The sequence below is a fragment of the Uranotaenia lowii genome, chromosome 2 (genome assembly GCF_029784155.1).
Source record: "Uranotaenia lowii strain MFRU-FL chromosome 2, ASM2978415v1, whole genome shotgun sequence".
In the NCBI taxonomy this organism is placed as follows: Eukaryota; Metazoa; Arthropoda; class Insecta; order Diptera; family Culicidae; genus Uranotaenia; species Uranotaenia lowii.
In genome coordinates, this window is record NC_073692.1 from 88023927 (window position 1) to 88038283 (window position 14357).

General features: G+C 39.4%; 1 protein-coding gene across 1 annotated transcript; it reads left to right on the forward strand.

Annotated features, from left to right (window-relative positions):
• Nucleotides 1–726: 726 nt before the first annotated feature.
• Nucleotides 727–3054, forward strand: LOC129741640 (uncharacterized). The gene has a single exon (XM_055733386.1). It carries the CDS (start codon nucleotides 727–729, stop codon nucleotides 3052–3054), a length of 2328 nt encoding a protein of 775 aa, XP_055589361.1.
• Nucleotides 3055–14357: the final 11303 nt, after the last annotated feature.

Genomic DNA, 14357 nt, shown 5'->3' on the forward strand with positions numbered 1-14357 from the left:
TTGTACGAAATCAACACCAAGGTAGGCCAGCTTTGTGATTTTCTCACTTTGAAACACTATTGTGGCCTATTTTCACTTGGCCAACGGAATATTCCGCAAATTTTGCGCTCGAAACTAACCGACACGAATAGTTCATCACTTGATTGATGATTTGTTGTCGAATCAAAACAAACTGAGAATTACACTACAGTACAAGTATTTTGCAACACAGTACAGCGCAAAACTTTTGCAACAAGGAAAAATTTAATAACTTTTTAAACAAAATTGCATTTTGTGGCCAAAAGTCGATTCAAGGCGGAAGTGCAAGTGCATTGAGGGTGATGCACTCTACAGTGTCGTTCAAAAATACACCGACACTTGAAAAATTGAAAGTTTTTTGGAAAAATTGGAATTCACTTCCAGTGGTCTCTGAGACACTGTGAAGCATTGCTGATACGCATTGGGGCAAGTGGCCAGACAACAGTACCGTACAAAGGTAGAGCGACACTGGTGGATTTTTGGAAAATTTCAAAATCACTTTACCTGTTAATTTTGAGGCGATTGTAGCATTGCTGGGTGGCGTTTATACAAGTTGCTGACTACAGTACCGTCCAAAAAGATAGCAACTCCAATAAAATAAGAATATTTTGGAGATTTTTATTTACAAATCGCATCCGAAAGTCAATCGTTGGTGGCATTTACGGTCTTTATTGGTACAATTACGTGTGATTTGAGTGGTGTTGAGTGATGGCTAGCAAGGCGGAGAAAAAGTTAGCAGTGGACCTTCTAACGAGACGACGAGCGTGTGCCGAACGAGATGTGGTGGAGAAGTTCGTAGCGGATTTCACCTATGAACGGGATTGTTGTCAGGTTGCGGTACGTTTAGAGGCGCTCAACAAGTGCAACGAACTCTTCTTGAACGTGCAGAACGACATCGAGATGGGTGACAGCGAAGAACGGTTCGAGACACATCTGGAGTTCCGGGCGGACTTCGAGGATCGATTTTGCAGAGCGAAAGGTTTTTTGCTGTCTAAACTGGAAAACAGGGAGCATCTTCTGAGTTCGACGATCATGCACGCATCGACTTCTCATAGCATGTCTTCCAGTTTCCATCATCGGTTGCCGAAAATCGATCTACCGAAGTTTAGCGGGGATGAATCGCGATGGATATCATTCCGCGACAATTTCATTTCGATGATTCACTGCAACGAGGACATACCGATTGTCAACAAGCTGCAGTACCTGTTACAGTCGCTTGAAGGAGAAGCCAAGAAACCGTTCGAGTCGGTGGATATCCAAGCCGATAATTATTCGTCGACGTGGGACGCGCTTAAGAAGCGTTACGATAACAAGCGATTCCTCAGAAAGGAGCTGTTTCGAGGCCTGTACAACCTTCCACCGATCCAGTATGAGTCAGCCCAAGACCTCAACATACTGGTTGATGATTTCCAGCGACACGTTAAGGCTCTTGGGAAGTTAGGCGAACCGATCGAGCATTGGGACACTCCGCTCATCTTCATCCTGTCAAACAAGTTGGATTCGGCGACGATTCGTGCATGGGAGCAAGATACTCGACAGAAGGACGAGGTGAAATACGACGAGCTCATCGAGTTTCTCATCCACCAGGTCCGGATGTTGAAATCCGTGGACAGCGATCTCCAGCATCGTTCCTCAGTGCCCACCGTTTCCAAGGTGGCCGGACAAATCACGAAGAAACCAGTTCCCATCCGATCTGTCGTGAACACAGCTACGTCCGAAACTCAATCCAGTACTTCGCCATGCCCCTGTTGTTTGAGAACACATCCGCTTCACCAATGTCCAGCATTTTCGAACCTGTCAAGCTCCCAACGGCGAGAGTTTGTGACCCAGCACAGTCTTTGCTGGAATTGCTTTCGCGCAAACCACCGGGCAACATCCTGCAAATCTAAGTTTCTGTGCAGGATTTGTCAAGCAAAACACCACACCATGTTGCACGACCACCAAATATCACATCTAGAGCAACTCTCTACTGAGGAACCACATCCCGTACAAGCGAATCCAGGCCCCAGTAGATTGCTTAGCCCCCCAACAGTAAATCTTTCCGTGCATTCTGATTCAACCGTTCTCTTGGAGACAGTCTCGCTGTTAGTAGTCGACCGATACGGCAGAAAGATCCAAGCACGAGCTCTACTTGATTCTGCAGCGATGTCAAATTTCATCACCAAGAAGCTGGCGAACGAGCTCGCCACCCGTCAAAGCCCCGTGGACATCGCAGTTGCCGGAATTGGAGAGTCAGTCAAGCGTATCAAGCACAAGTTAGCTGCCAAAATCGTATCCAGGAACAGCGACTTCTCCACCACACTCGATTTCCTCGTCATGAAGAAGCCAACCTCCCATCTTCCCACATCCCCGATCGATACAACTGCCTGGAAAATGCCAAAGGTTCCATTGGCGGATCCTCAGTTCAACGTTCCAGCAACAATCGACATGATCATCGGTGGAGAATGTTACCACGAATTCCACACAGGCGTACGCCACTCTCTTGGTAATAATTCTCCGTTTTTGGTGGACACCCTCTTCGGCTGGACAGTTTCTGGCAAAGTTGATTCCAGCTCCACCACCGCACCGCGAGCGTGCTTCCTCTCCACCGTTGATCAAACCCGAGAAACGATCCCTGGGGAGTTCCGGCCAATGGAAACCCCCGATGGGAGTCAGAAAAAAGAAGCTCAACCCTCCACCACTCAAATCCACAAAGAAGGATGCTTCGTCCGCCATTCCCGGCCCAATAATCCAAAAACCACCCTTGGAGATTCTCGCACAAAGACCACACACCAAAACTCCACCAGAGATACAAGCCACAAGATACCTGAGAACACCACCCAAACCAGAAATATGCACAACAGCGATCCTGTTGAGGACGAATCACACTGCTATCTGCCACATCACCCGGTGCTCAAAGAAGCCAGCAAAACCACCAATGAACGCGTGGTATTCAACGCATCATGTGAGCCCAATTCAGGGTACGCGCTCAACGATACGCTGCTCGTCGGTCCCGTCGCTCAACTCAGCCTGCTGTCCAATACTCCTCTAAACTAAGGTTGCCAGAATTTTTTCTACTCCCATCCGGGCCTAGCAATTCCGGGCATTTTTTCAAAAAAACCTGGCAAAATCCGGGCATGGATTTCAATTTTTCAAATAAAAAAACCGGGCAATAACCGGGCAAAATTTAGATGTTATTATATATAATAGCAAAGAAAAAATGCAAAAAAAATGAAAATAATATTTTATTAATGTAATTGCAGACTTCCAAAAACTTTTTGGAACTCTTAAATATTTAATGGTTTATAAAAGTAAATCAGCCAAATTATTTGAAACAACCGTTGAAAATGTCCATACCGTTAATCGATTTTGCTGAAACTTACTCAAAAACTTAGATTTTTTATGGTTTCTTTGTGAAAATTGTGAAAATATCCGGGCAATACCCGGACTTTTTTCACGATATCCGGGCAACCGGGCCGGACCGGACTTTCTCGAAATTTGGCATCAAATATCTGGGCAAACCCGGATAAAACCGGGCAATCTGGCAAGCTTACTCTAAACACCTCCAAGGTCATCGACGAAGGAAAAGACGCTGTCTGTGGATCCTCCGGCTGCGCTGTCCATTTGGCCAAGCAGCCCTCTGTTACCTGTCTGGAGCTATACGCACCTGTTCTGCCAACGGAATCGTTCCAGACACCCCATCGGTCAAAGCCGTCACCGTATCGTTGGAGAACTGTCGGTGCTAAGCATGTAACTGCTATCCAGATGGATACATATGAACTCAGTTGGAGACACGTTCCGCAAGTGCACATCGCAGCCAGCGAACTGTCCAGGAATTTATATGCCTTCAAAATGCCCGAAAAACCTGATTGGTGTTACGACCATGCATGGCAATCGTCGTTGTTGGAAAACTTGCCCTGTTCCGCCACCTCGCGGTCACTCGATCGCTCTACAAGACTTCATCCAGGTCGAGATGGAGTCATTCAGTTAGCCAAGCGAGATTGTCATCTTATTGACCGCCAGCAATCAACCGGTCAACGTGACAACCCCCGACAACTAGTACAAGCTACAAAGACCGGTAGAGCACGCCGAACGTGCTCAACGCGCTTATAGAGCGCTAACAGATTCATGTTCTACTAATTTCACCTATTTGCTGTATTTTCATCGAGCTCAATCTACAAAGACCGGCAGAGCACGCCGAATGTGACTCACTGCGCATGTCGAGCGCTAATAGGTGATTAGCGTTCCAAGTACTCACATTTTCTTGTTCGATCTACCGGTTCTTTGTTGATTGCAGATCCTATCTTACCATTACCCTACATCATCATCCTGTTTCGCCACCGATTATTCATCGCCATCGCCACAAAGCCACGTCCAAAGCAGAATCTTCTAAGACCGGTAGAGCACGCCGAACGTTGCTCAACGCGCTAACGGAGCGCTAATAGGTGATTAGCGTTCCTATCTTTTTTATCCTATCGTTCCATCTACCGGGTCTTTTTATCGATTCCAGTTCGCCAACTATTGAACATCGTCGCAGCATATCATCGTACACCATCGAGAACGGCCTACAACAGCAGTATCAACAGCAGAGTCTTCAAAGATCGGTAGAGCACACCGAACATTGCTCAACGCGCTAAAGGGGCGCTAACAGGTGATTAGCGTTCCTCTAACCTTACTCTACGCCGTTCGTTCTACCGGGTCTCTTTTGTCGCCCACAGATTCTGCACCAGTGCCTAAGCTGAGACGAAGCAGGTTCCTCGATGTGCGACGTGCCAGTTGTGCCTTCGAATCCAGCCGAAGTAGTGAACAGCTGCCTTTTCGACGCAAAGATGGTTGATGTCGGGTCCAATCGTGTCTCCTGGTCTAACCATGTACCCTGGTTCAACCATGTCGCATGGTCCAAACGACTGAGGAGCCCGCAATCCATTGGTCCGAAATTAGTTTGAAACGGCAGTTTCAAGGTGGCCGGAATGATCGGTACTGTACCGATCAGGAAATAGCATCTAAGTTTTTGTTTGTAATATGTGTCAAGTTTTATGTTCACTTGACACTTTAATCCATTTGCTCGCAAACACCACTTTCTGTACACGTACCCTAGCATTAATATGTACTCTCTCGCAACATAAGAACTTTCGCCGAGAGAGACTCACACAATAGAAAGTAAGCCATTTTAGTTGTTAGAATAGAATCTAGAGTTCAATTGAACGCACGGCATTTTAATTCGTTCCCAATAAACCGTTTAGTTTAAGTCCAAATAAGCGACTTCTATATACTAGTTCCGAAATCGAACCTAAGTAATTGGCAGCAATCATTGTGCATTCTGTGTGGTGCTTGTTCGCGAAATCAACCCGACGCTGTGCAAACTAAATCTCCCCCGAACGGGTGATCAGCTGTTGCTTTGGTGCTAAGTGAAAGCGACTCACCTTACATTCCTGCTGCTGGTGGATGCCGTCGACGAGAGACGGGAAGAAATACCCCGAAATCCGAACCCCCCATCGGCCGAGCCCGAACAGACACCACAAAAGTAAAATCTATTTAAGTCGTTTGAATTATTATGAACTTCATATAAAACTTATATCAATAGAAACCTTGTTATGTCAGTAAAATATGTTTACAACATTATATACAGCTAAAGTTACAAGTTTTCTCGTTATTCAGCATGAAAGAAAAAAATATGAAAAAACATGCCTCACGAAAACTGTTGTAGTTCATATGTTACACGTCCAAAAAAAATATTTGCCTTATGCATATGAAAGCTGAAGTTAATGCCTACATCATGAAGACAAGAAATATTTTTTTAAATTTTTTTTAATGAAATGGTCACAAAAAGTTCAAAAATGGTCTAAAAAACCTACTTTTCATTCGATTGCTAGTAAATACTGATTGAGCGATGGAAGAGTTTTGAAAAAAATATGACTACAAAATGTATTGAAATTCCAACATTTTGCTGTCTTTAGATTTTTAATGCAACAAAAATTGAATTTACTGGAATTTTTCAAAGTTCACTACTTTGCGCGATTTTTTTACGAATTGAAATTTCATCTGTTTTTGTGGTCCACCGTCAGGTTGTACCCGGATTATCAGTGCTTTTACTTTGTTTGGACCAACCAAGAGTATATTCATTGGAAAGCACATTTAATCTACATTCTAGTGAGGTGCTGCAATTCACGCTGTGAGATTTCACAAAACTATGAAAATTATAAACATAAAATCATTCCTGAATTTCTAGAACCACAAGCACCTCGTCCAGCAAAACGTGTTTGAGAGCGAAGCCGACAGACCAAGAAATGCACGACACGCATCGTTATTTCGTCTGTCGGCTTCGCTCTCTGCCCAAATCACCACCCACCGTACCTACTCGGAGAGCAAACAAACACGTTTTGCTGGACGAGGTGCTTGTAGTTCTAGAAATTCAGGAATGATTTTATGTTTATAATTTTCATATTTTTGTGAAATCTCACAGCGTGAATTGCAGCACCTCACTAGAATGTAGATTAAATGTGCTTTCCAATGAATATACTCTTGGTTGGTCCAAACAAAGTAAAAGCACTGATAATCCGGGTACAACCTGACGGTGGACCACAAAAACAGATGAAATTTCAATTTGTAAAAAAATCGCGCAAAGTAGTGAACTTTGAAAAATTCCAGTAAATTCAATTTTTGTTGCATTAAAAATCTAAAGACAGCAAAATGTTGGAATTTTAATACATTTTGTAGTCATATTTTTTTCAAAACTCTACCATCGCTCAATCAGTATTTACTAGCAATCGAATGAAAAGTAGGTTTTTAGACCATTTTTGAATTTTTTGTGACCATTTCATTAAAAAAATTTAAAAAAATATTTTTTGTCTTCATGATGTAGGCATTAACTTCAGCTTTCATATGCATAAGGCAAATATTTTTTTGGACGTGTAACATATGAACTACAGCAGTTTTCGTGAGGCATGTTTTTTCGGATTTTTTTTCTTTCATGCTGAATAACGAGAAAACTAGTAACTTTAGCTATATATAATGTTGTAAACATATTTTACTGACATAACAAGGTTTCTGTTCGGGCTCGGCCGATGGGGGGGTTCGGATTTCGGGGTATTTCTTCCCGTCTCTCGTCGACGGCATCCACCAGCAAAGAAACTCCAGGTAAGTCGCCGACACTTGCTGCACAATAGCTGTTTCACCCGCTGGGGGGAGAATTTGTTTGCACCTTTTTGGGGTACGTTGTATGGAGTACCACCACGCAATTTGATTGCACTTACGTTGCCAACACTTAACTAGCTTGATTTCGGATTCACTATTAAGAAGTCGCTTGATTGGACTTTAACTATGTTGGTTTATTGGGAACGAAGTGAAATTCCGTGCGATTCGTTTTACTGTACTATCTATTCTAATTATAAAAAATGGCTTACATACTATTGTGTGAACTCTCTCCGCGATGTTCGCTATGTTGCGAGAGAGAGTTGATCTTATGCTAAGGTACGATCACAAATAATGGTGTTTACGAGCAAATGGATTAAAGTGTCAAGTGAACATAGATTAAGACACATATTACAAACAAAAACTTAGATGCTATTTCCTGATCGGTACAGTACCGATCAGTTTCTTTTGATGTAAGTTTTGTTTAAATCGGTCTAACACGCCAAAAGTTATAACGATTTGAGCTTGTTAGGTGCTGATTAGGGTAATGAAATCTAATGCGGATGAGGGTTAAAATATCTCGACTGCATAAAAGTAATTTGAAATCTCTTTTTTGCATATTAAAGGTGAATAAATTTTCTATCGATCTTTCAACTCCATTTTTGTGTATAGTCAACAGTATTGTTGAAATTCGTAACTTTATGATAGAAAAAATGATAAAAATCGCATTTTTATAGAGAAAATTTTGTTTTAGCGGAAATTTTAGACTCGATGGTAACATTTAAAAAAAAATTGATTTTCTATTGGCCTTAAATGCCAATCCAAAACAAAGATTTAAAGTAGTTTTTAACCAAAATCGGTAGAAAATTGAAAAAGTTATGGTTACTTTCCCATAATAGCATATTTGCATTTTTGAATAATTTAACGAACCGCAGTGTACTAATCATAGTATAGGAAGAATTAAATATAGAAAATCTCACTAGCTTCAATTCAGAATTAAAGGGTGATACGGTCAAAATTAACTTGACGTATTTCTTTCAATTTTGCATTTAAAAAACCTGGGCTCCCCTCATTTTGAAGGTGTGTGTGTGTGTAAAGAACGTTGCTCCTATTTTGATTTTGGAATTCACTCTTCAGTTGTCAAAATGCCGTCCAAGTAAGAAGAGGAGCGTATCAAAGTTTTGCTCGCGCATCGCGAAAATCCGAGCTACTCGCACGCAAAGCTGGCAAAATCGCTAAAAGTTGCCAAATCAACCGCTACAAATGTGATAAAAGTGTTTGGGGAACGTTTGTCGACAGCCAGGAAGTCAGGAAGGGGGGGGGGGGGGGGGGGGTCGAAAACCGCAAGCCGTTGAGACGACAAAGAAAGTTGCCGGTAGTTTCAAGCGAAACCCTAACCTCTCTCTCCGAGATGCCGCAAATAAGCTGGGTGTATTGTCTACAACCGTGCATCGAGCCAAAAAACGAGCCGGACTATCGACTTACAAGAAGGTAGTGACTCCAAATCCCGATGATAAACAAAATACAACGGCCAAAGCGCGATCTCGGAGGCTGTACACGACGATGCTGACGAAGTTTGACTGCGTGGTAATGGACGACGAAACCTACGTCAAACCCGACTACAAGCAGCTTCCCGGACAGGAGTTTTATACGGCAAAAGGAAGGGGAAAGGTAGCAGATATTTTCAAGCACATGAAACTGTCAAAGTTCGCGAAGAAATATCTGGTTTGGCAAGCCATCTGTGCCTGTGGCTTGAAAAGCAGCATTTTCATATCTTCCGGGACTGTCAACCAAGAAATTTACGTGAAAGAGTGTTTGAATAAACGTCTGCTGCCTTTCCTGAAGAAAAACGGTTGTTCCGTACTGTTTTGGCCGGATTTGGCATCTTGCCATTACGGTAAAAAGGCCATGGAGTGGTACGCCGCCAACATCCTGCAGGTGGTTCCCAAGGACAAGAACCCTCCCAACACGCCAGAGCTCCGCCCAATTGAGAAATAATGGGCTATTGTCAAGCGAAACCTAAAGAAGACCAAAAAAACTGCTAAGGACGAGCAGCAGTTCAAGGCAAACTGACTTTCTGCGGCGAAGAAGGTGGACAAGGTGGCTGTACAAAATCTGATGGCAGGGGTTAAGCGTAAGGCCCGGCAATTCGGATTTGGAAAAGCGGAAGCCTAACTGAATATTTTTCTTGAATTTTATACTAATTAAACTTGAAAAACAAATTTAATTTAATATTTTAAATAAACGATTTCACCGATTTACACGCGTTTTCCCTTGACCAAATTTTGACCGTATCGCCCTTTATTTATCAGCTTAACAGAAGGTCACATGCCAAATTTCAGAAAGATATGACCATGGAGAGGGGTTACTTGAGTCTCAAACTTGAATTTGATTTTAAGGTATTATGCTCGGAAGGAACAAAAAGTAATGGTTTTTCATTGATAACTTTTTTTTTATCACAAGCCGATTGTTTTTTTATGATTAATTTTATTAAAGCCTAAGTACAAAACAGATATTTCACCCGAAGACTTTAACACGATTGGACTTGAAACAAAAAAGTTATTTCGGTTCATAGGCTGCAAATTTTGTCTAACACGCAATGAGTACTTTTTACGCATTGTGTTTTATACGAGAATTTTCGGCCAAAATACAATCTTCGAACCGCAATAACTGTTTTGTTTCAAGTGGTGGTCCTATCCTATGTGATTTTGTTGTAATCTTTTTTTTAAATATATCTTTATTTGTATCAATTCATCATTACATTTATATTGCATTATTACATTTAATTTGGTGTTCAGTTCAATAATGAACTTTCAGAGCCCTATATTTTACTTATCCCTAAGTTTTGTTTATTCGACTTAAATTTGCTGAGCGCAATCAAACAATTTTATGTAGGAGAAAATCCTGTAGTGTCAAAAATATTTTAAACTTAAAACTAAAAACTATCCTAAAATTAAACTAATTATAAAGAGAACGAATCTCTGCGATGGAAGACTGCATCGATTTGCCTCTGAAATTGGAGATAATTTTGTTGGCCATCTATTCGATCGATTCAATGCCCGCAATCCGATGAAGTTCTTCGGTGCTGTGCCAAGGTGAAAGCCGCAAAATCATTTTCAGAACATTGTTCTGAATCCTCTGGATGGCTTTTTTCCTTGTCGGAACTGCATACATTATCGCTGGTCGGAACACCTGTTTGTAGATCAGAATCTTATTTCGCAGACACAACTTGGATTCCCTGTTGATGAGAGAATAAAGAGATTTAGTGTATTTATTACATTTAGATTGAATATCTTCAATGTGATTTTTGAAAGTAAGATTCCGATCAAGTGTGAGTCCCAAGTACTTCACGTGATCAGACCATTCTAATGAAACCCCATAAAAAGTTATGGAATGATTTTCATTAGGTTTTAAAAAATTTTCTCTTGGCTTATGGGGAAATAAAATAAGTTGAGTTTTGGAAGCGTTAGGAGAAATTTTCCACATTTTCAAGTAATTCAAAAAGGAATTTAAATTTTGTTGCAATCTACTGCGTACCACCCGTAAATTTCGACCTTTAGCTGAAGCAATGTTCCGAAAATCACTCTTTTTCAGTGAACCATGCTTGACTTCATTCGGAGGCAAAAAATCGTAGAATATTTCTTTCTTCTATCCAAGCATATAAAAAAACAAGCTATGGCGGGGAAGGCCGCAGACTTTCAGCATTCGAGCGTCTCGATAGTGATTGCCTTCCTTGATGATTTTCAACTTCCTGGAATCACAAATGATATGTACCTATCAGCTTTCAGCGATCCGTGGAGGCTATCATATGATTGTTTACTTTTCACTTTGCGTAGAAGGTACCAATTACGAAGTGCCAAGTCTATGCAACAGGTTTTGTCAACATGCGGTCCTGGCATTCTTCAAATTTTCCTTTTGAAACATTCATGAGAGACAATCAATAACGAACATGATTGACTATGATGCAAGGCTAAATGTTTTTGAATCAGTCAGTGAGCGACGCTCCGAATGTATCAACAAGTATGACGATCACCTCTGATTGACCACGTTACGTCTAGCAAAGGAAGCACACGATGTCGCTTGGTTGATTTTTTTGTACCTATCTAGTTAGTATTAATTTTTGAAAAACGCTCAACCTTAACCTTAACCACGTGCGTATCGCAGTGATCAAAGAAGACATTTTCTAGCCAGAAACGAATCTTGATTGCCATTCTTGAGCGATTTTCGAAACATTGGCTGAAAGCAAAGTATTTATCATCAGCAAATAATTGTCTACCTTTTCCTTCTGGTACATCAGGAAGATCAGAAGTAAAAATATTGTATAAAATTGGCCTAAGTATACTACCCTGCGGGACACCAGCTCTAATGGGTGTCCTTTCAGAGCATGAATTTTGATAGCTTACTTGTAAGGTTCGGCTAGTCAAATTTGTAGTAATTTTGAATAATTTTGGTGAGATATACAGGAAAATCAAATCGAGCTAATTTAGCTACTAAACCTTTGAGCCAAACATTGTCAAATGCTTTTTCAATATCTAGAAGAACAACACCAGTTTAATAACTTTCAGATTTGCTAGCGTTAATCATATTAGTTACACTCAAAAGTTGATGTGTTGTAGAATGTCCATGATGAAAACCAAATTGTTCATCAGGGAAAATAGAATTCTGATTAATGTGAATCATCATTCTATTCAAAATAACTCTCTCAAATAGTTTACTTAAAGATGGAAGCAAACTAATTGGTCGATAACTTGAAGGCTCTGAAGCCCTTTTTCCAGGTTTCAAAATAAGAGTTACTTTGGCATTTTTTCCATTTATTTGGAAAATAAATCAAGTGAAAACATTTATTGAAGATTTTAACTAAAAAATTTAAAGTGCTCTCAGCAAGGCCGTGCGAACGGGGCACAGTGGTTTAAAACTCGAAAAACGTGATCATGGGCTTTTTGATGCCTTAGATGTCAAAATAGCTTAATGACATGTTCTACAATGTTTCATTATTTTCAATTGCGCATATTTTGCCATTATTATTTTTCTGATCGATCCACCTAAAAGTGAGATATTTTTTTTATTTTTTGAATTTGTCATCCAATCAAAATGATGTGTTCAGAAAACTTGTAGACAATACAATTTTAAAAAACTTTGTAAAAAACTTTGAAGCTCTATCTCTCAAAACAACAGATTTATAGACATTTTTCTAAAAACTAACCTCAAAAAACGAAATTTTCGTTTAACTTTTTTCAAAGCGACTTTCGAGTCTTACTTTATATGAGAGAGTTGTAACAATTGTAAAAGTGCACAACTTCATTGAAGGTGTCAAGTTCCTATCTTGACGTTAAATGGTACTTTTTGTGTAATTACGTTTTAAAATTGCATATGTTCATTGATCCATATCTCTAAAAGTTGCAAACTTATGAAAACAAAATTATATGCATTTGAAAGGCACATTCTTAAGCTTTAATGAACATATAGTTTCATTTGTATGTATCAGGTTTTACTACTGAAATCATTTGTCTGAAAGATGGTAGTTTTGAAGATTTTATTAAGCCAGCCTGGTAATCTCTTGCTTTTTAGCAAAAGGAAGGATGAAATCTTTTTTTTTCTATTCCTACCGTTGACAAGTGAAGACGATAGTCCTTAATTTGTTAAGATTGAAGAGTTGGCCCTGTATAGAAGCGTTAGTTCCATTATAGTTAGTATATCATTTATCTAAAAGACCTGATGGCAATACAGCAAGGCGTTTTTTTCAAGAATCTGAAAAATCTGCAGAAACCACTGGTAATTATAGAGTACGATTTTGTTTTTCTGTACTAACTTTTAATATTTAAGGTATAGATTTGGAAGTTATCCAACGATGCGGTGCTATTCTGCAAGTTTTGGCTTCTGGCCAGAAAATAAATGTGGAAAAATTCGATAAGTTTTTTAAGGAAACGGCCATGAAACTAGTCAATTTGTATCCGTGGTATTATATACCCGCAGCAGTTCACAAAATTTTATTTCATGGGGCTCAAATCGTGAAACACTTTTTAATACCCATTGGGCAATTATCCGAAGACGCTCAAGAGTCTAGGAATAAGGATATTCGAAATTTTAGAGAACATCACATTCGAAAATTTTCAAGGCAAGCAACAAACATCGACCTTATGCATCGGATGCTCGAATCTTCGGACCCTCTTATAACAAACCCAAGAAAATCTAAACCAAGACCACATTTTTCCTTTGTTGCCGATGCAACCTACATGTTTGATTTAGAACAGTCAGAAGAAGAAGATCATGAATATTAATTTTAATATTTCATTCTAATTTACTCTCTTACACAACTATTTAACCAAAAATAAAACTTTATAAATAAAGATAAAACTTTAAAGAAAGCCATGAAAATTAAAGGTTACAAAATCATGCATCTATGCCACTTTTGTGTTAAAAGGGCAACATTTTTAAAGATGTGCGTTGATAAAATACGCAAAATGCCCATTATTTCAAAACTACTTTCTTTCAGATAAATGATTTACTAACTATAATGAAAATAACGCTTCTAAACAGGGTCAACTCTTCAATCTTAACAAATTAAGAACTATTGTCTTGACTTGTCAACGGTAGGAATAGAAAAAAAAAAAAGATTTCATCCTTCCTTTTGCTAAAAAGCAAGAGATTGCCAGGCTGGCTTAATAAAATCTTCGAAACTACCATCTTTCAGACAAATGATTTTAGTAGTAAAACCTGATACATACAAATGAAACTATATGTTCATTAAAGCTTAAGAATGTGCCTTTCAAATGCATATAATTTTGTTTTTATAAGTTTGCAACTTTTAGAGATATGGATCAATGAAAATATGCAATTTTAAAACGTAATTACACAAAAAGTACCATTTAACGTCAAGATAGGAACTTGACACCTTCAATGAAGTTGTGCACTTTTACAATTGTTACAACTCTCTCATATAAAGTTAGACTCGAAAGTCGCTTTGAAAAAAGTTAAACGAAAATTTCGTTTTTTGAGGTTAGTTTTTAGAAAAATGTCTATAAATCTGTTGTTTTGAGAGATAGAGCTTCAAAGTTTTTTACAAAGTTTTTTAAAATTGTATTGTCTACAAGTTTTCTGAACACATCATTTTGATTGGATGACAAATTCAAAAAATAAAAAAAATATCTCACTTTTAGGTGGATCGATCAGAAAAATAATAATGGCAAAATATGCGCAATTGAAAATAATGAAACATTGTAGAACACGTC